This window comes from Branchiostoma floridae, unplaced genomic scaffold, assembly GCF_000003815.2.
Source record: "Branchiostoma floridae strain S238N-H82 unplaced genomic scaffold, Bfl_VNyyK Sc7u5tJ_1558, whole genome shotgun sequence".
NCBI classification, from domain to species: domain Eukaryota; kingdom Metazoa; phylum Chordata; class Leptocardii; order Amphioxiformes; family Branchiostomatidae; genus Branchiostoma; species Branchiostoma floridae.
The window spans coordinates 243,944-266,231 of NW_023365757.1; the positions used below are offsets into that span (position 1 = coordinate 243,944).

Consider the following 22,288-nt stretch of genomic DNA (forward strand, 5'->3'; position numbering starts at 1 on the left):
TTCCTAAGCGTTTACGCTATGATTATGACAACACACGCGCAAAGTGTTGAAGATGGTGTTTCTAACGAAATGACGGAAACCAAACCCTTGCGGAAACTTATCATCGTGCGAATGAATTTCTGTGTATGACGTTGAGTTTGGCCCACTTCAATGCGTTAGAATGACTTTGAAAGAAGGTAAGCACATAGTGAAATTCTTTTCTAAAACGCATGCACGCACCATACACCACGGTGTACAAGCGGGTTAATTGTTGTAGGACTTTTGTTGTAGATTTCGAACGCTGGTCACCTGTTTCTGTGATCTAGTCTTTTGTTTACAAATGTGTCCCTCATGTATTTGAGTCTGAGTTCTCTTTCACAAGTGCTGGGTGCAGCAGAAATTCCCTAAATGCTCACTCGGAGATTAGTAGAAAACTTGGGCTTTGGAGCAGTAGATGAGTATTCACATGTAAATTAGACATAAGGACCCACGCAGTTACTTGGGACGCCTTTGTTCTATGGTATGCAGACAAGTTGCATAATGATAATAGATTAACGTGTTTGAATCAACACCAACTATGTGTTCTGTCCAGATTTTTTATGTAAAGTTAAATTTTTTGCTGTAAAACTACATGGATCTTACGCTTTACGTGAAAGAAAAAAGTCTATTCGCAAAGTCGCTATACAACTTGTGACATGCTCACCCTGGATAGTGCTAGTGCTGGATACAGTGGAAATGTAGTAAATGTTCTCTCAGAGTTGAAGAAAGAGCTTTGGAGCAGTAGATTGGTATTAAAATGTAAATAGGGGTTCCCTCACAAGTGCGCCTTTGTTCTTTGTTCCATGCTATGTAGACAACTTGCATAATCGTAATAGGTCATTAATGTCTTTTAAATCAACGGCAACTTTTTTTCTGACTGTGCCTAATATCTAAAAAATAATAATAATAATAATACTAGTAGTCACAACAACGTTTTGTCATGTTTCAAAGAAGCATTTTGCTGTTTAATTTTGTTGTTGTTAGTTGGCCTAATTTACAGGTTTAACGCGAAAATTCGTCTCCCACGTTATAACGCTGAACAGTTCGCAAAGTTGTTAAAAGAGTCTCAAATTGGGAAGTCTATCAAGACTATATATGTTTTTTAGTAGACGGTACATAGGAACAGCCTTTCGATTCTAATTCAGCCCCATTCAGAAGAATATTATGATATCGGTAATGCTACGATTCGTCTTTCGGAAGGGATGTAAAACGGGTGTCCCGTGTTCGAGGTGGTGCATCGAGTAAGTAAATCATCCCCATGGCCATGATTTACGTAATCATTTATGTAAAATCATGCTTATTCATTTCAGCTTGTAGCTAACGTTACATGGCCCATACCGCTTTTCCGACATACTGAGCATAAGGTAGTGGTTATAGTAGGAAACATCGATGTGGTTTAAGATGTGGTTCCTAATTCCCCTACTATTTTGACAAATCATATGAACGTCTGTACACTCATGTAATCTACAAATGCAGGTGATGATTTCCCTGCTTTCCTGCCTTTTGTTAGATCAATGATGCTAGACTGACATAGGATATAATAATAACGTTTATTTGCAAGTTCGTGCCCGAGGGCTAATTGCAAGTACATGGTATAAACATAGTAGATAATAGTACAAGTGACAATGAACAGTTATGAACAATATTCTAATCTAATGCTAGTGTTGGCTATTTCTAAACAGATTGGGTTTGATTGTTTTTTTTTTGGAAGCAGAGGGAGACGAAAAGCCCCACCTTTTCTAAAATTTGTGAGTTCTGCGATTTTCTAAAATTTGTGATTTCATGAGAAAAGTGGCTTTCTGTTCGTCTGTCAACGTGGAGAAGTTGGGATAAGTCTTTGTGGCTTCTGTAAACAGAGCGATTCTTTCGATTTGGTTGAATGAACATTTGGAAATAAAATGTGCTTCGTCTAGACTCCCACTGCTTTAGATGTACAACATTTACAAATTCTTTCACACACTGGTAATCTCTCACATCTACCTCTTTCTACTCCAAGAGGATGATCATGAGCGCTTATTCTGACTTTGCTTATTGCGGAGCGCAGCTCGAAATCAACTAGTTCTAAGTACTTCTCTCTAGTAGACAGATTTACAAATTTTGTAGAACCTCAACTTACCGTTACTTATACTTATATTATGTAGAGACGTCTGGATATACATATTAGTAATTCTGTTCCTTATCAGATTACATACATATACAGGGTCACAGAGTGAGTTGTCAGAGTACCAGAGATAAGAATATCCACTATAATCAAGGACGTTATATATAACGTCCTTACTATAATCAAGTATTTCTTTAACACGCTGCAACAATGATCTTCTCCGGCCGTTTACAACGGAGTTGTGCTGTTCCAAGAGTGCGTTTACTTGTAATGGATGCGTAGTAAAATCCAGTTGTGTTAAACATAACCAACATTTTAAAAGTCGAGCGGAAATATCTACGTCTAGTGGAAATCTGCCTAATTCGGACCTACATGCTAAATTACCACTATTTCTAGAGACTCCAAGAATGTTTTTGCAGAATTGGTTGCATATAGTAAACATGACACCAATAAATTATTGAGTGCGGGTGGAGAACATTCGGTATCATCTAACTCGTGAACTAGGTCGTTGATGAATAGATTAAAAAGGGTAGGGCTAAGGTTGTACCCCTGCCTGACACCCTTATTGGTAACAAACTGTGGTGTTAGGCCAGATGACGTTTTGACGCATGTACTGGGTTTTTCATACATGCATTTAATAAGATTGTAAAAGTTCCCTCCTATTCCCGAGTTGAGTAATTTGAAGCGGATTCCTTCTCGCCAAACCGAGTCAAACGCCTTTCTAAAATCTATAAAACACGAATATAGTCGTTTGTTTTCGGATGTACATTTACTAATTAGGGTATCCATGACAAAAAAAGGTTGTCTCTTGTTCCAAAATGTTTCCTAAAACCGGCCTGGTTGGGTGAGATTAGCTTGTACTCGTCTAAGAACTCTGTAAGGCGTGTGTTTAGAATAGAAGTGAATAGTAGTTTAGCTAGACAACTCGTCACTGAGATTCCCCTGTAATTATTAGGGTCGTCTTTTGTACCACCTTTGTGTAACAAGTTAATGGTACAATGTGGATGGTGCACCATTCGTGGGGAAAGTACCCAGCGGATAGGAACAGATTTAAAAATTTGACTAGTGGTTCTGATATAATGTTTGATGAGCACTTGAAAAACTTATGAAGAGTTTATTTCAAATGAAAAAAAAAAGAATACAAAGAAAGGTGAACTGGTCTTAGTACTAACAAATAGTCCGGGGGGGGGGGGGTGCAAGGGTGGAAGTATGCACGATAGTAATGTCTTCGCATATTTGTGTATCGATCACTAAAAGCAAGGCATGTATACGAAAATATGGTTCTAAAAAATTAACAAATAGAAAATCAATTATTAATACATGCATTCCTTGTCTAAACCTTTATGTTTTCAATCTACCTATGTGACAATAGCTTACGCCACTAGTCACGTGACAATAGCTCACGTGACAACACAATAGCTCACGTGACCAGACAACTTCCTCCCATGGTTCTTCAGTCCTGATATAACGTCCTTGTTCATTCTAAACTCAGACAGCACACAAGCAAGGTGTGGACAACAGCAGCTCTAGCTGTACGAAGGCGTAAACATGTCTGCAACTGATGCAAACTATAATGCAAACTATGAACTTTTGTATGCTGCCACGTTTGGATCACTTCTAGGCATTGAAGCGGCTTTGAAAGCTGGTGAGTACATATTGAATTTTCTTTTCTAAACAAAGTTATAATGACAGCACACGCGCAAGGCGACGTGTTGAAAACGGCGTTTCTAAGGAAATGGCGAAAACTTCTGAGATTGGCCCGTTTCATGGTGTTAAAATTCTATTTAAGCATTTGCTGTATTCTGTATTGTACATTTATAAGTATTGGAGTCTCCATCGTTGAAATGCAGTACGAGTAAATGCTCTCTTGGAATTGAATTGATGTAGTAGATGAGTATTGAAATGTAAATTAGAAATAAGGACCCCCACATGTACAGAAATGTGTACAGTACACTAGCCGCGCCTTTATTCGTTGTTCCATGATATACAGACAACTTGCATAATGACAATAGGTCATTAACGTGTTTAAATAAACGCCATTTTTGTCTGATGTGTGCCTGATGTTGATTTTTTTCGCAGTAAATCGGTATAAAACTGAATCTCGCGTTTTACGTGGTAAAAACTGTTACGACTACAATACTAGTCGAATAACAAAGTCGCAAAACATTTTGACGTGTTTCAAACAAGCATTTACGTGTGATCGGTCTTTTCAACCATTTGAACAATCATATCAACACAGGTGCAGACATTGAATACGATCATGTAGACTGTGAGATCTCCAGCACTGGAACAGCGTTGCACGTTGCTTGCGTCATGGGACATATAGACGTAGTAAAACTACTGCTCCGCAAGGGGGCGTCTTTGGTGACCAGAACCAGGGCTTCATATGCCCCCCTTCACACAGCAGCGCACGAAGGTAGGTCAATTCGCCTGTTTGGCAGACCATTATCCAATCGAAAGCCTTAAGCAAGAAGTAGAAACGACTCGTGTTATTCTCGCGGTGATGTACTTGATTCTTCTAGTAGACATATCCTATTCTTTCATGATTTTGTGACATACATCAACCGTTTTAGTTGTGATCTATTGGTAGTAAAGGATGATATCTTGTAATATATTACACAATTCAGTCTTTGGGCTGCAATGTTTTACAAATGAATCATTTTGATTCTGATTCATATGATGATATTGTCAAACCCCTGTATACAATAGAAGGATGTTTCATCTTGTAAGTACATGCTATATGAAAGAAATCCATGAGAGCGAAGAGGTCAAGCATTTGCTAAACGCGCTACAATACACGTACGTACGAGTTGGACTGAAAAGTGTAGAAAAAGAGACTTCAAAAATTCACTTTTTCGCATCGTATATTAAGGACGTGACAAATAGCTTGTGCATTTATCAAGTTTGCAACCTTTATTTGATATGTATTTACTGTGTCTCAATCCTACCTAGGAGAGACAGAAGCGGTGGACTTGCTGGTGCAGCATGGTGCAACAGTAGACATACGGGACGACTCTCGGAACACTCCACTCATGACTGCGTGTGTCTACAACCATGTCGACACAGTTCGGCGACTGCTTGAGCTTGGAGCAAGACCTGATTTAACAGACGGTTACATAGCCCAGAGGCAAGTGTTGTTACATCTTTCCATTACTTAAGAACACTAATAATATAATATAGAATCAACTAACGAGTCGGCTTGTGTTCTTGTGTGTATGTTTTATACTGTTGTGATCCTTGTAGAAGACCCTGGCGCCATAAATCGTGTATAATTGTATGAAACTTTGCAGACCATGCGTCCTATAAAGAACGTATATGTTGATATCTCGTGGCCTAGTTTCCTAACTGAGTCAAATCTTCTACTAGGTTAACGACAGAAGATCCTAGGTGGGGAAAGTACGACTGTAGCGAGAGTCTGAAGCTGATAGAAGAGGCGAGGAAGACCAAACTGTTGAGATGCTGCAACCCAAAGTGTGGCAAACCAGGCAAAAGGTAGGTTACCACGTTCTATTTTACTACATGTCTGAAACAAAACTTACCCTATACCCCCATACTGCCATCTGTCCAATTTTCAAATGTTTGTATTGACCCCTAGAAATCTCCACCTGATTTTCTACACGTCTTTGTTGACAGCACAATGACCTTGCAGGTTCCTGAATATCACATTGTCCACTGCAATCCAATAGTTTGTTTACCTGTTTCATTTTCTACAGGAAAACCCTGAAGCTGTGTGCCGGGTGCAAGCTGACCCGCTACTGCAGCCGTGACTGCCAGATACAACACTGGACTGTGGGACACAAGAAGTGCTGTGGGCATGACGTGTGCTCTGACGAGGGAACAGACCCCTTCCAAAAAGTCCAATCTCATAGTACATGCATATGTCACACATATGATATTATGGAACGGCTTATTGCGGCATTTACGAAGAACTTATGAGCACACCATACCGCAACAACCATTGATATCAATGTAGTAATTTTGCCAATCTTAGTTTCTACTATGGACATGGCGTTTGTGTCCTTGTTCATATAAAATAGCGCGTCAATTTTTGTTTTTCATGCACGTATTCTGTTAAAAAGGTAATACGGTTTTATTAGGACCTCGTTTAATCTGTTAGAACCTTGTAGAAGCAAGTAAACGATGTAAAGTGTGTATGGGGGGTCGGGATGTTATAAAAGAAATTTTGCAGTGACCACATTTCCTTTCGTGTCCTTTGTTAGATCAGTGAAAATGTGATAATTGTCACAGCGACATTTCATATCCCTACTCAATCGTCTTTTGTCTATTAAAAGTAAGGTATTACTGAACTGTTGTGATGTGAATGTAATGAAATGTGTAAGTATGAACTATCATTTCGGGTGAATAAAAACAACAATAAGTGAACGGAGATCTTTGTGCAAGTTCAAATGAATAGCATGATCAGAACACGAGATATCAAAACCGGTTCCCCAGCGGTACCATAGAAAACCGCTAGGGCGCCCATTATCCGACCCTAACCACCTACCAAGAAACAATTCACAGCTTGAGTTACGCCGGTAACAGCCACGCAAACAAACAGCACCGAAAACATTCTATAGATGACCACACACAAAGATGATAGAATGGCACATAAAGAACAAACACTATATCCAAAATAACTACCATTTCTCTTCTAGAATGAAAGTCAACCATCCTTCATCAAGGTATAGCTACCACTTACCATCCAGAGCTTTAATCGAGGTTTGCTAAACACAGACAGGCAGACGGACAAACAAACGGAACCGAAACTACACTAACCTTGTACTAGTATTAACCCTCTTGGTCAAGGTAAACACCCCCCACCGCCACCATATTATGCCTATCCTTTGGAATAGTCTATATCACATTCTCTCCGAGTGGTTGTATGGGGAGATCGTCACCTTCTTTGACTTGCCTCTCTTTTGCAAGTCAGAAAAAGTTTGCTATCTCCCGGGAATGTAACCTCTGTTTGAAGAGTGATGTAACGCTAGCCTGGCAGGTGAAAGAGAGGGAGAGAGATTCGGTATAAATGATAGGCATTGTATTAAACTGTGATGATCTACCTACTGCAGAAATATTGTTCCGTGATATATAAATAAAGGTCCATAATAAGATTGCAGCCAAGCGCAAGAGGTACACGCGAAAATCAGCAATGCCCTCACAGAGTAAAAATTTCCAAATTTTCCCGTACCTACCATGCGACAGTTCGACTGTTCGTGCTTTCGGCACTCGAAATCTGAAAATGATGTCACGTGGGGGCGTTGCCCTCAATAGCTTAAAGCTAAAACCATGTGAATTTTTAATTGGATGCTATTTAACTTAGCTTAGTCTGTGAGCAAAATTTGCCCTTCAAAATGCATAAAATGGCGTTTCAGAGGGTCAAGATTTCACAATATTCCCGGGGGAGCATGCCCCTGGACGCCCTAGGATTGTCGCGCCTCCGCTTTCGGTGCTACAAGTGCTGAAAATTACGTCACATGAGAAATTTGCTGTCGCCGCCTTTGGCCAGCAAGACGTCTTTAGAAGTTAAGTTTTAATCTTATTGATGGAATTATCAGTTTTGTTTAGATCCCATCTTCACAAGTTCTGCCGTCGGCGGAGTTCAGCCAAAAGACAATAAATATTTCCATGATGCATTATGAAATTTCGTAATTTAGCGTAGAGCGTAATAGAGTGTCCCTAATTAAGCGTATTACGTAGCCGGCCCTCCCGAATTTAGCGTAGAGCGTTGTCGGTACCACCCCTTTGGGGCCCTCCCACAACATTTGCAGTGATCACATTTGCTTTCCTACCTTTTGTTAGATCAATGATGCTAGACTGACATAGAATATAGTCACGGTTCATCGCGTTCCGTCTAATAAAGCAACATCATTTTGAATGTAAAAAGCAGATGAAGTGTTTATTTCAGGTGGAAAAAAAAGACTGAAAAGAAAGGTGAACAAGCCTTAGTCCAAGGGGTTAACTTTGTAAGGGGGGAAAGCTGGCACCAAAGCGCAAAGAAGTATGAATAGTAATGTCTTCGCATATTTGTGTATCAATCACTAAAAGCAAGACCGTGATGTATACGAAACTATAGATACAAAAAAAAAAATAATAACAAATAGAAAATCAGCTAATCAATTATTAATACATGTATTCCTTTCCTCAAGGAGGTTAAAGAATCACGTTCCCAATCTACCTAATGTGACGATAGTTTACGCCACTAGTACCTGACAACAGCTCACGTGACAACACAATAGCTCACGTGACCAGACAACTTCCTCCCATGGTCCTTCAGTCCTCATTTCAAACTCAGACAGCACACGAGCAAGGTGTGGACAACAGCAGCAGCTCTAGCTATATAGCGGTTCTAACATAATGGCGGTGACTAATGCAAACTATGACCTGTTGTGTGCTGCCAGGTATGGGAGACTTGGAGACGTTGAATCTGCGTTGAAAGCTGGTGAGTATATATATGTTGAAATTGGAGGGTCTGAGACAACAAAGCTCTATTACAGAAACCACCCGGTCGCCATCTGGTTCTAGTTGTTGTTGTTTTCTTTTGCGCCTGCCCCCGACGTGACCTTTGGGGCAGCTCATTCGTCCACCGCGGTTTCTTCAGCTTGAGTTCAAAGTTTCAATGATACTGTACTGAAGCTGAAGAAAGCGATTCTAAAGCGTAGCCACGCACACAATGTCCTCGTAACCGCATCAGTTAGGTGTATGGACAACATCCGCTCCAGCTTTATATTGTTATATACGCTTTAACCTCCTTGATACGCTTCAATTTACCTAGCTTCTTCAAAGTTCTTGTGTCTCTGGGTATCCCACCACACCGACCAATGCACCGGAACATGTATAGTTTTCTCCTAGCGTTTGCAGCTGGTTACAAGAGAAATGTAGTACATTCTCTCAGACTTGAATTGAAAAATCGTGCTTTGGATCAGTAGATGAGTATTCAAATGCAGAAATGAGGACCCCACACAAATGCGTCGGTACTCTAGGGGGCGCCTTTGTTCTTTGTTCCATGCTATGCAGACAATTTGCATAATGAGGCTAGGTTATTAACGTATCTCAGTATCTGCTAAATTACCATTTACGTGAAAAATGTTCTGAAATTATAACACGGTTGCCGCTATTTCAGCCACTTGGAGTGTTGGACCAGATCAAAGGACAAAAATGAATATAAAGATATACAAAACAAAAATGCAGTTTTGTCTTTAGTCTCATTCTCCGGTAACATTAGATAGAATCAAATGCTGGACAAGCCATGTTCAATCGCCACCTCAGTACTGTGCTCTTGTCGTCTTGAAGTCTGTTTGTGCTCATGAAAAGTTCCGAATTACTCACCGCGTACCGGGAAACATCTACATGATTTGAGATATGATTGCTTTCCTTAACAATTTGACTTGTAAAATATCAACGCTCATGTATTCACCAAACGCAGGTGCAGACATCGACTTCGAACATGTGGACTGCAATGTCTCCAGCACTGGCACGGCGTTGTACAATGCTTCCATGAAGGGACACATCGACGTGATCAAATTACTGCTCCACAAGGGGGCGTCTTTGGTGAAGAGAAACAAGCTTTCATATGCTCCCCTTCTCATAGCAGCGCACGAAGGTAGGGAGATCTATAATAAATACATGTCAGTCTGTATCATACTCTGTATTCTAGTTCGTAGTTTCCATTGCTATCTATCCAACTCCGTAACCTCATTGGATGGATAGCAATGGAAACTACGAACTAAAACTAGATACGACTTTTCATGTTCTCGGTTGTGCATTTCAATATTTACCCCTCTTTGATGATGACTATCCAAATTTGCAATATGTACTCAGAACAACCAAGGAGGTTAAAAAAAATTTAACCTCCTTGGAACAACTAAGTTCGAGACGCATCCTTTTTTCGTACACATAGTACGAAAAAGATGGCATATGAGCAAAGAGATTTATGAGTTACGTGCTACAATACAGAGCTGGACTAAAACGGAAACTGTACGAGCACGTAACGATAACGTCGTATATTCGCAACGTATGACAGGGAGGTGAAAAATAACATGTTTACAACGTTTTCTTGATATGTATTTCCCGTGTTTTACCCCTAGGGCAGACAGAGGCAGTGGACTTGCTGGTGCAGCATGGTGCAACGTTAGACATAAAGGACTGCTTCCAGCACACTCCGCTCATGACTGCATACATCTTCAATCATGTCGACACAGTTAAGAGACTGATTGAACTTGGGGCAAGGCCTGATTTAGAAGTCGATTATATGTCTCACATAGCCAAGAGGTAAGTGATGCATCCTTCCATACCCATACCATAGAATGAATTAACTATTGTTTCTTTATGTAGAAAAAACTTGGTATAAAGCCGGATTGGTGTAGCCTCCTTCAGGGCAATGACCCTAATTGACGCAGGCGCAGAAGGCCCAAAACGAGTCCATACAGTATTTTAGCCTATTTTCGACTTATAGCAGGAAAATGTAAGTACATTTCATATTGGTGAGACAGTGTAGGTTGCAGATGTTCAGATTCGGCCAAAAAACTAGGTTTTGGTCCATCTTTTCGGCCTGTGCTGACCCCTAATTTCAAGTGCTGAGTCCCAAAAATGACGTCATGATTAGCAAGATGGCGGCAAGGTTTGACCGCTGGAATAGTTGCACCGGTCAGAAAGTTTAGATATTAGACTTTTGGACACTAATGGATAGCGGGCTGCTGTGTGGGGTGAGTTCTTATGACCTGGAATGTTCACGGATGAGATTATGACACTCTGAACTTGCTAACCTTTACATTATCGCCTATGTAGATTTGTATTAGTGCTAACTGCTCTTCACTGGCGTCTCTAGCGCCATGGCGAAAGGAGGAGTGGACGTCGATTTTTATCTGGGAATACGACGGGAAAGGAAAAATGCCGGGAGAGGAATATATATCGGGGGGCTTGTACCGGTATATTTTCCTTTCCCGTCGTATTCCCGGATAAAAATCGACATGGCCCTAGAAACGCCGGTGAAGGAGGCTAGGACTGGCGGTCGTCTTCTTTCAGCATGCGTGTGAGAGAAGGTGAGTGTGTATGCATATGGTGTATGTATTATACTGGTCGATCCCCTAGTACAAAAATCCTGATGTCATGGAATTGTACTCTCCAAGCAGAGGTTAGGCTCCGGCTGTTTTTTAAAACGTTTTACTCATTTTTGTCGGGTTTTCTATTTTGTCATTTTTCTTGTACGGTGTGTCAGTTCTATTTAGACTTAGCGTCCTATAAAAACATGATCATAAGTCTGTTGTTTTTTACCCATTCTAAAATCTTATTTAGATCAGGCTGCAAAACAGCAGCAGTCTCAGCTATGGACCTAGCAGCTCTATACATAAGTTGTATCATATGCATACATTTCAGTTATGCTATTTGAAACTGACAATGGTAAATCATTAGTGAATAGTGTGAAAATATATACACATGTACACTTCCCTAACTAAGTCATATCTTCTTTTAGATTGGCAGACCGTGGCAATTGTTTGAAGCTGGTAGAAGAGGCGAGGTTGACCAAACTGTTGAGATGCTGCAACCCCAGGTGTGGAAAACCAGGCTACAGGTAGGTTTTGCTACAACAGCTAAAATGTTCTATTTTTACTTTGTCTGAAAAGATTACCATAGTCCGTCCTATGTTCATCATGATGTTGGTACTTTGGTACTGATTATTTCCATCTGAATTTCTACAAGTCTTTATAGAGTTACAAAATGACAATTTGAAGAAAAAAAAAACCCTTTCTGAACCTTGCACAATCCCCAAATAGATTGTTTACCTGTTGATCTGTTCCATCTTCTGCAGGAAAACCCTGAAGCTGTGTGGCCGGTGCAAGCTGACCCGCTACTGAAGCCGTGACTGTCAGATACAACACTGGTCTGTCGGACACAAGAAGTGCTGTGGACATGACGTGTACACAGACGAAGGACCAGATCCCTATGTCAGAATGCAATCACATCCTAGCACATGTGGATGTAAACAAGGCATTTATAAATTCCCAATACCGACATGAAACGTTTTTATCCTACACGAAGAACTGTCAAGCACACATGCGGCAACAGCCATATCAAATCTAGTGAAAATGTAATAAGTGACAATTTGGTACATCTGAATTTCTTACTGTGGATAAGTTACTTGTGTTTTGTATGTATATGTGCCACCTCTTAATTTGTTAGTTTGTTTTTTTGACACACGCATTCTGTTAAAAGGTTGGCTTTCACCAATACCCCGTTGGATTTTTAAACTCATCGAAGGGAATTACAAACAAGTTAAATGTGGAGTCAGAATGTAACAGATACGAAATGTGACCGATGCAAAAGTTTCTATTTGTTCAATGAGAATTAGACCGTCGTAATAGAATTATCACGGATACGTTCATATTCCACACAATCGTTGATAAAAGTAACATTCTACTGAACGATGTGTTAAGCGTTGTGATATGAATGTAAAGAGGTAAGGAAGTGCTAATCTCTGTTGTCATTCTTTGTAAATAAACACTACAAAATGAAAAGTTAACAAGTCTCAAGTTAACTATACTACTTCCTCCCCTTCCCGACGTGAACAAAATTGTAGATATTTTATGTTTTGTTGGACGTTTATGTTATTTCCCAGTTAGCTGAAATGTGTTCAGTTCACAAGAAGGTTGATACTAGTATAGTTTCGGTGCCATTTGTTTCTTTGTTTGTGTGAAGCATAACACGAGAAGTTGTGAATGGCAAGTGGTGATACTAGTACAAGACCTTGATTCTAATCGATGATGGGATTGGCTTTAATTCTGGGAGAGAAATGGGGGTTATTTTCTATTCCTCGCCAAGATGGTTATGTATTCGTTGTACGTTACGTATTCTGTTTGTTTGAGTGTCTGTTGCCCTTGTAACTCAGGAAGGAAGCTGTGAGTGAAACATTATGCTTTTTTTGGAAGGTGGATAAGGTCGACGTCGGGAAACCGATGTCAAGTTCGATAATGGATGTCCTAGCGGCTATGGTACTGCAGTGGAACTTCCGGTTTTGATATCTCGTACGTGTTTTGGTCATGCTGTTCATTTGAAATTACACAACAATCGGAGGAAACATTCTGTCAATTGTTGTTTTATTCACCTGGAATAATAGCCAGAGGTTACACACTTCGTATCATTCCCATCACAGCACCCAGCACTCATTAATGTCTTATTTAGACTAGGCCGACTAGAAGTATTAGATCCTTCATGTTTACTCATATTAGATCTAAGACCTCAGCGTTCCATCACTCCTACATTCCTAGACTGGTAACAATCTGGAACTTGTTGGCTCCTGGCCTCCGTTGTATCGGACAGCTAGCAGCCAATCAGTCTGATGCGTTAGCATTCAAGCACAAGTTGGTAAAGTCTGCCTATGACAGACTCAGTTTACAATACAGTCTTGACCAACCTTGCACTTGGTCCACTTCTTGTGGGTGTGGCTCATGTGTGGCTTTGAGGTCGCGCTAGGCAATAGTTTTATAAGTAGTGCTACCCAGATTATGTTTTCCATATATATATATATGACCTGTATTATGACCTGTATTGTATGTATTGATGTTGTTGCTTGTATGTTATTGATTTGTATGTACTAGTGTCATTTTTATGTGAGGGAGGGCAACTTGTAAAGGTTGTTCGAACCTGTTTTGCCCTCCCAATCACTGTGTGATGAATTCAAATAAACAAATTTACTTACGTAAGACTTTTGTTTTGGGATACAAAATGTCACTGTGACAAATATATTGCGACAGCCTCATTCTCATTGAATCTAACAAAGTGGTCAATGCAAAATTTTCTTTGCTTACATCCCCACCCCCCATGCACACTTTACATTATTTACATGCTTGCAAGATAAACTCGATTAAACGATTCTTAATAAAACCGTATAACAGAATACGTACGTGAAAAAACAACACTTGACACAACGCTAGAATACAGAAACGCAATGTCCATAGTAGAAACTAAGATTTGCCAACATACCCCATTTTTACTACATTTGATATGGCCGTTGTGGTACGGTGCGCTCAATAGTTCTTCGTATATGGAGTATTAAAATTAAAAGTCGTAAAAGTCACGTTTATTTTGCATGTGCACATGCCATCATTGTCTCTGCCATAGACTTGTAAAGTTTGAAGGCGGGGTCGTCAGAGTACACGTCATGTCCACAGCACTTCTTGTGTCCGACAGACCAGTGTTGTATCTGACAGTCACGGCTGCAGTAGCGGGTCAGCTTGCACCGGCCGCACAGCTTCAGGGTTTTCCTGTAGAAGATGTAACAGGCAAACTGTTGTACTGCGGACTGTACAGTGTTGAGAAAGTTTTCCAATGTCATGTTGTAGGCTACAAAGATTTGTAGAAAGATGGAAATAATTTCAACATATCGACATTTGATGAACATTTGACAGATGATCATCCTTATCTAAACCTACCTGTAGCCTGGTTTCCCACATTTAGGGTTGCAGCATCTCAGCAGCTTGGTCTTCTTTACCTCCTCTATCAGCTTCAAACTCGGGCGAGACGATTCCAGGGCCCTAGTGGAATATACGACTTATTTAGGGAAACAGGCCACGAGATTTCTTTACTACAGGACGCAAGGTCTTAAGTTAAACTACTATTAGTTTCAAGTGATAGGTCGCGACATCATGTTTCCTGTATATGGATCGGAAGACGTGACACAAGCACGCTGAAGAAACATAACGTTACAAACCAACACAAACGCACATTTAACCCAGCACTATAAGTTTGTTTATGCAACAGAAAGAAACAAAGGTTCATTGATTCTATGGTCACCAATGTGATGTGACACTTGCCTCTCGTCTAAGTAACCGTGTGTTAGATAAGGCCTTGCTCCAAGCTCAAGCAGTCGTCGAACCGTGTCGACATAGTTGTGGCCACAAGCAGCCATGAGTGGAGTGTTCTGGAAGCCGTCTCGTACGTCTACTGTTGCACCATGCTGCACCAGCAAGTCCACCACTTCTGTCAGTCCTGGGTTGGATTTAATAGTTAATAGTATTGCATGCACAGATTACCAGCATTGCACACACAAATTACAAGTATTGCAATTTCCTTTTCATGTTCGCTATTCAGTATGATTCCCGTCTAGCACGTCTAGCGCATGCTTGGTCGAGCCTCTAGGCCACTTTGTTCACAAAACCTCTGCTATTTCATACTACGTGTATTAACTACATTTCTTTCATACTACACATGTACATGTATTAACTACATTTCTTTCATACTACATGTGTTACATACTAGTTTATTGCAAATTTGAATGGCCATGATGCAATAGGTGTGAAAATCATTTAACACCAAAGTCGTATATCTATTCCTAGTTCACAGCTTCTACTGATCAAACAACATTTATTATGGATTGACCTACCTTCATATGCTGCTGCATGAAGGGGGGTAAATGAAGACTTGATTCTCTTCGCCACAGACGCCCCCTTGCGGAGCAGCAGTTTCACTACGTCAACGTGTCCCAACATGGAAGCATTGTACAATGCCGTACCACTGCTTACGGACTGACTGTACACATGGTCGAAGTCAATGTGTGCACCTGCGTTTGGTGAATAGTGCTCAAGTGTTGATATGATTTTACAGGTACATTGCAAGTGTAATAGTTGAAAACAGCACATATTAAATCACAAATTTGCAACCTCGCAACATAGGTATATCCATATGTAAACTAGTGTGCCGCCCGCGGTAGATCTGTGATGAGTGACAACTAGTAGTTCCAGTCGCGATTTGGTACCTAGATTGTTAGGGCGAGTTGGTTCGACCTGTAACAGTTTCTACCAACTAAAAACCAAACAGACCTCGAAAGGGAATTCCCCAAAGGGAACCTCGAATGTGGCTTTGGTGGAAACACTTCCTAAAGGATGCGCACAAGGATACAAAATGAAAGAAAAGCCGTGTTCAACTTCTGACGTAAACAGACGACCGGAATTTGTTCTTCAAGGATTTACGACATCTTGTTGTCTGACGCAAGTATACTATTCTCCAAGCAGAGGTAGGGTTGAGGGTAGTAGAGGGAGCGGTAAGAAATCTCGGTCACTTCTATTCAGCCTCTACGACTCAACCTCAACTTAGTAGGAGAATAAAGCATGACGTCTTTAGAACAGAGTTTCAATACGTGCTTACCTGCTTTCAAAGCCATTTTAACGCCCTCGACTGAGCCGTTCTCAGCAGCATACAACAGGGATCCATTCGCATCACTGAAAGTTTCCGCCATTTCGTCAGGACCGCTGTTATCGACACTTTGCGCGCGCGCTGTCTGGGCTTGAACTGATCAGTGGAGAATCATGGGAGTTCGTAAGTTTTTCTCGTCACGTGATCTATTCTTTTGTCACGTGACTAGTGGCATGGTAAGACAACAACAACTCACGTGACCAGACAACATCTTCCCATGGTTCTTCAGTTCCAGCCTATAATAAGGGAAATTGGTAAAGGTCTTCTAACAAGACTGCTCACTCGGAAGGTGTGGACAACAGCAGTTCTAGGAAGGCGTCAACAACAGCGGTAACAACAAAATGGCATTGTATGGAATTGATGCAAACTATGACCTGTTGTGTGCTGCCAGGTATGGAGAACTTCAAGACGTTAAAGCGGCTCTGAAAGCTGGTGAGTACATATTGAATTCTCTTTCCTAAAGCGTTTAACGTTATGATTATGACGACACACGCGCAAAGTGTTGAAGATGGTGTTTCTAACGAAATGACGGAAACCAAACCCTTGCGGAAACTTATCACCGTGTGAATGAATTTCTGTTGTATGACGTTGAGTTTGGCCCACTTCATTGCGTTGAAATGGCTTTGAAAGCAGGTAAGCACATAGTGAAATTCTTTTCTAAAACGCACGCACGCACCATACAGCAAGGTGTACAAGCATGTAAATTGTTGTAGGACTTTTGGCTTCGAATGCTGGTCACCTGTTTCTGTGATCTAGTGTTCTTTTTACACATGTGTCCCACACGTCTTTGAGTCTGTGTCCCGTAATCAGGCCAGGCAAATTAACAGGTTATATTAGAGTATTCAAAGTGCCCAACCTCGGACCAACTGGCCACTGCCATGGCCGTTTGGATACAAGTGTCTTTTTTATGCCGCTGGTAAAGCTGTGTTCAACGTTCTTGGAAACTGCGTCACTTTAGTTTCTGGCTTCTGGGTATCCCACTTCGCCACCCCCAGAAAAATCTGTAGTTTCAAGTTGCTGTCATAAACATATGATCAGTGTTGTTTTGTTCTCTTTCACAAGTTGGGTACAGCCCTAAATGCTCACTCGGAGATTAGTAGAAAAGTTGGGCTTTGGAGCAGTAGATGAGTATTCACATGTAAATTAGACATAAGGACCCACGCAGTTACTTGGGACGCCTTTGTTCTATGGTACGCAGACAAGTTGCATAATGATAATAGATAAACGTGCTTGAATCAACACCAACTATGTTTTTCCGGACTTTTATGTAAAGTTGAGATTTTTGCTGTAAAACTACATTTATCTTACGGTTTACGTGAAATAAAAAAAGTCTATGCGGGAGTTGAAGAAAGAGCTTTGAAGCAGTAGATGGGTATTGAAATGTAAATTATATGTAAATAAGGACCCCCTCACAAGTGCGCACAGTACACTAGCCGCACCTTTGTTCTTTGTTCCATGCTTTGCAGACAACTTGCATAATCGTAATAGGTCATTAACGTCTTTTAAATCAACGGCAACTTTTTTCTAATTGTGCGTGGTAAAAAGGTACCACGTTACTAATATAATACTAGTAGTCACAACAACGTTTTGTCATGTTTCAAAGAAGCAGTTTGCTGTAGTTTAATTTGTTATTAAAAAAATAGCGTCAGATGGCCTAATTTAAAGGTTTAGCGCGAAAATTCGTCTCCCACGTTATAACGCTGAACAGTTCGCAAAGTTGTTGAAAAGAGCTCAAATTGGGAAGCAAAGTCTATCAAGACTATATATGTTTTGTACTAGACGTTACGTAGACACAGCCTTTCGATTTTAATTCAGCCCCATTCAGAAGAATACTAGGATGTTGGTAATGCTTTGATTCGTCTTTCGGGGACGTAAAACGAGGGTCTCGTGTTCGAGGCGGTGCATCGAATAAGTAAATCGGCCCCATGGCCATGATTTACTAATCATTTATGTAAAATCATGTCAATGCTTATGCACCCATGTTATTGCCATACGCAGGTGCGGACATCGACTTCGACCACGTGGACTGTGAGTCCTCCAGCACTGGTACGGCGTTGTACAATGCTTGCATGAAGGGACACATCGACGTTATCAAACTGCTACTCCGCAAGGGGGCGTCTACAGCGAAGAGAGACAAGACTGCATTTGCTCCCCTTCACGTAGCAGTACACGAAGGTAAGACAATCCACAACAGTATATGTGACCTCTTGGATCATCCGAATTTGCAAAATACGTACTGCTTATACCCCCCTAACATTAGACGAAAATCGATCGGACGACGAGTCTGCGAGCTCTAGGAGGCATGGAGGAGGCGTGGCCCTGACGGGAAGGGGGAAACTCTGCCATTTCTTTGTCGACAGCAGGGTCATGCCTCCTCGTAATTTAGAGCTCACAGACTCGTCGTCCGATCGATTTTCGCCTAATTTGAGGGGGTATTAGGAGTTAAACCTCCTTGATAGCCAGTACGTGTAGCATGTGAGAGAAGAGGTCCATAGTACATGCCAGGTCAAGTCGTGCTACACTACCGAAAAGCATACACACGCACAAGAAATTGAAGTAATTTATTATTGCGGCATACCGCATTTAGAAATGATGTGAAAAATACAAATAGCTGTTACAAACGTTTGCTTGATTTATATTTCCCGTTTCTCCCATCATAGGAAGGATTGACGTAGTGGACTTGCTGGTGCAGCATGGTGCAACAGTAGACATACGGGACGGCTTCCAGAACACTCCACTCATGACTGCTTGCGTCTACAATCGTGTCGACATCGTTAAGCGACTGATTCAGCTTGGAGCAAGGCCTGATGTAAAAGATGGCTACATAGCCCAGAGGCAAGTATACATCCTTCTTGTGACCTAATGAACGATTGCTTCTTGATGTAGATACATTTTTATATTAAACTGAACTGTATTCGTTTGTATATTTTTTTCAGGGTGCATGGTGTATGTGTATGGTGTATGTTTTATACTGCTCCGATCCACTACAATCCGGATGTCATAAAATCGCGTATCACTTATACTGTGTGTCCTGTAGAAACGTATATACGCATGTGACCTCGTTACCTAAATGAGTCATATCTTCCATTATAGATTGGGAGACTATACCGGCTGTGACAAGAGTCGGAGGCTGATACAAGCGGCGGCGAAGACCAAGCTGTTGAGATGCTGCAACCCTAAGTGTGGCAAACCTGGCTACAGGTAGGTTTTGCTACTGACGGTTCCACAGCAAAATGTTGTATTTCTACTTTGTCTCATATGAATGTTTATCAAATGTTGGTATATTATTGAACCAAATGAATCATTTCCATTTGAATTTCTACAACTCTTTGTAGCCTACAAAATGACGTTCTGAACCCTGCACAGTCCCTAAATAGATTTTTGTTTACCTTCTACAGGAAAACCCTGAAGCTGTGTGCCGGGTGCAAGCTGACCCGCTACTGCAGCCGTGACTGTCAGAAACAACACTGGTCTGTCGGACACAAGAAGTGCTGTGGGCATGACGCGTACACTGAAGAAGGGCCACACCCCATCGACAGAATGAAATCACATCCTAGCACATGTCCATGTAAACAAGAGAGGTTTAAATTTCCAAAGACGTCATGAAACGGCTTATCCTTATCTGTTAAGCACACGATGCGACAACAGCCATTTCAAATGTAGTAAAAAGATAAGTGGCAATTTGATATTTCTTACTATGGTCAGTATGGATAAGTTACTTGTGTCTTAAGTTTGTATATACAGTACATGATAATGTTGTGTCAAGTCTTTTTTCACATATGTTTGAAATGTCACATGGTTCCGTTCATTCCTCGTTCAATTTGGTTTATCTTGTAGAAGAAAAGTTTAAAGAAGTTAGATTTGCGATGAGTCAAAATGCAACAAAGAAAATCTTCCAGCGTCCCCATTTTCTTTCGTATCTGTTAGATGAGATAAATCCAGATCAATGATCGAGAATTTGACTGTCGCGAAATAATCACAGATACGTTTCATATTCTCCCTTGCCTCGATCGTGTTTGTTTGATAAAAGTGCCATTCCCTACTGAATGTTGTGAATGTAATAAGATAATGAAGTGTTAAGCTATCTGCTGTTATTCTTTGTAAATTTCTATGTAAATAAACACAACAAAATGAAAAGTGAACAAGTCTCTTAATATAATGCTTCATCCCCTTCGTATGAACGTAAAACGTATGACGTAAAAGTTAGGGTTTATTTCCCAGTTAGGTGAAAATTTGTTCAGATCCAGAGGCCACACCAAGAACATAAAATACAATGTAAAACATAATGACTCCATTTTCATAAGCACGTTTATCTCACTATTCTTCATATGATGTCATCCATAAAATTTACTTGCTGTGGCCTAGCAGTCCAAATGTAGATAGCAGGCCTGCCTACGCCTTACGGAAAAGAGCATGCAGACCCTCTTATCAGAATGTTGGGCTAGTTTTCTCCAAGCAGATGTATCGAGGGCAGTATCCAATGGCTAAATGGGGGAGAGGGTAGTTGGACACTGTTTAGCCCTTTGGGTAGCCTCTACCAGGCTCCGCGGACTGCTGGTACTCTCCAAGCAGAGGTTGAGTCGCGCAGATATAGTTTGTAGTAGTTGGACAAATTACACGGTCGATCTTCAAGAAGCCTTTAAGAAGAGCGCCCGTGTAATTTTTCCGACTATTAAAAGGCTATCTAATGCTACCGTAGGATCAGCTTGGAGATTACTTTGTGTCAAACATACCAGTCCGGTAGTTGACAAACAAATAACTTGTACTTGCACACATGCTAATATATAATCGGAAGGCAGCATGGTATGCCACTCGTAGTTTGGAAATAGCGATTGATGTAGCTAGTGATTGAATCCTATGTTTTTCTCGAGATTTTGCAAACCCTCACATTTATGTAATTGCACAACACAGTTCTCACCTATTTACACCGATTTAATTCTGAGACTGTTAATTATTTCCAAAATAGGCGCTGTGCAAGTTATGCACTAAACGTCAGTGCTCGTCTACTCCTATCTTGTTGTATACGTTGTTAGTTCATTTTCTTCTGCCTGATGAACTTGTGTGGTACAGATCCCACATTATCGCGAGTGAGTTTGCTACAATTTAAAAGAGTTGCTAATCGATATTCGATAGAACTTTGACTTATGTTAGTTAACGCATATTCTGTTATTTCTTTGCTTATTTGTTGCCTACATTGGTCATGGCATGAATGATTTCTGTAGTATTGTGTACTTTGTTAAAATTCAACAGTACAACTCACTCGACTCGTCCGTGTAGTGTGATGACTAGTAATAACTAATGCCGTAACTAAATCATGACCCGTTGCAGATTTTTATATTCAAAATACTATAGTTTTATTTATGAGGTAATTTGAACCCAACTACTTATGAATTAATGTAGAGGCGCAAGATGCACTAGTGCGCATTAGACTTTTTTTTATTTTTTATTATTTTTTCATTAAAAACAACAACAACAATGGTACATTTCGAGTACTTTTGCACATGGAGGGATAACATATACTGGTGTGTTTGGACGAATTACATGTGTAACTTAACATGCAGTACATGGGCAGTGAAACAGTCAGGAAAGACACATACATGTAGTACATTTGTAAAGCCACAGCAAGTAAATTTTATGGATGAAATCCTCTGCAGACAGCAAAAATAGTGAGATAGGGCGAACAAAACAAGATGGCTTGATTTTCAAAATAGACACCATGAATGTTGTAAGAAGAGTTAAAGTGACAAAACGTGGTAGTGCTGACGACGAATCATTCATTCCTGTATTGAAAAAGTGAACTAGTGTAGTAAAAGTGACACTAGTGTGGTAGACTGGTATCACTTACCATGTTGGCAACTGCACTTATGGAGGACTTCCACAGTAGTGTCACTTTTCCAACTATCCAGCTGGTTTCACTTCTATAACTACAGTCATGGCTACCTGCTCATGTTACTTCTACGAGTACAATCATTAGGCTCCAACACA

At 40.6% G+C, this 22,288-nt stretch overlaps 3 protein-coding genes across 11 annotated transcripts in view; 2 read left to right on the forward strand and 1 right to left on the reverse strand.

Moving 5' to 3' along the window:
- LOC118408131 (poly [ADP-ribose] polymerase tankyrase-2-like) overlaps positions 1-12,738 on the forward strand; it is a 26,839-nt gene extending 14,101 nt beyond the window's left edge. Inside the window, exons 1-6 of one of the 4 annotated variants that reach the window (XR_004830260.1) lie at positions 8,382-8,558; positions 9,543-9,719; positions 10,204-10,387; positions 10,944-11,157; positions 11,589-11,687; positions 11,925-11,945. Coding sequence is in view for 3 of the 4 variants with exons in the window: in XM_035808754.1 (XP_035664647.1) it covers positions 3,668-3,764; positions 4,359-4,535; positions 5,072-5,246; positions 5,486-5,611; positions 5,833-6,055 (798 nt within the window). In the remaining variant the exon portion in view is untranslated. Of the gene's footprint in view, positions 1-3,611; positions 3,765-4,358; positions 4,536-5,071; positions 5,247-5,485; positions 5,612-5,832; positions 6,507-8,381; positions 8,559-9,542; positions 9,720-10,203; positions 10,388-10,943; positions 11,158-11,588; positions 11,688-11,924 lie in introns of those variants that run through there. The other 3 variants (XM_035808758.1, XM_035808754.1, XM_035808756.1) reach the window with 3 other exon arrangements.
- The window catches only part of LOC118408140 (serine/threonine-protein phosphatase 6 regulatory ankyrin repeat subunit A-like), a 20,137-nt gene extending 3,688 nt beyond the window's left edge, over positions 1-16,449 (reverse strand). The window contains exons 1-5 of one of the 3 annotated variants that reach the window (XM_035808779.1): positions 16,256-16,447; positions 15,495-15,671; positions 14,926-15,100; positions 14,545-14,646; positions 13,193-14,376 (exon numbers count right to left, since the gene is read on the reverse strand). In XM_035808779.1, the coding sequence (XP_035664672.1) occupies positions 14,193-14,376; positions 14,545-14,646; positions 14,926-15,100; positions 15,495-15,671; positions 16,256-16,346 (729 nt within the window). In that variant the 5' untranslated portion in view covers positions 16,347-16,447 and the 3' untranslated portion in view covers positions 13,193-14,192. Of the gene's footprint in view, positions 1-13,192; positions 14,377-14,544; positions 14,647-14,925; positions 15,101-15,494; positions 15,672-16,255 lie in introns of those variants that run through there. The other 2 variants (XM_035808780.1, XM_035808778.1) reach the window with 2 other exon arrangements.
- The window catches only part of LOC118408139 (poly [ADP-ribose] polymerase tankyrase-2-like), a 20,712-nt gene extending 267 nt beyond the window's left edge, over positions 1-20,445 (forward strand). The window contains exons 1-5 of one of the 4 annotated variants that reach the window (XM_035808773.1): positions 16,548-16,735; positions 18,302-18,478; positions 18,964-19,138; positions 19,397-19,504; positions 19,702-20,445. In XM_035808773.1, coding sequence (XP_035664666.1) covers positions 16,645-16,735; positions 18,302-18,478; positions 18,964-19,138; positions 19,397-19,504; positions 19,702-19,909 — 759 coding nt within the window. In that variant the 5' untranslated portion in view covers positions 16,548-16,644 and the 3' untranslated portion in view covers positions 19,910-20,445. The other 3 variants (XM_035808774.1, XM_035808775.1, XM_035808776.1) reach the window with 3 other exon arrangements.
- Positions 20,446-22,288: the final 1,843 nt, after the last annotated feature.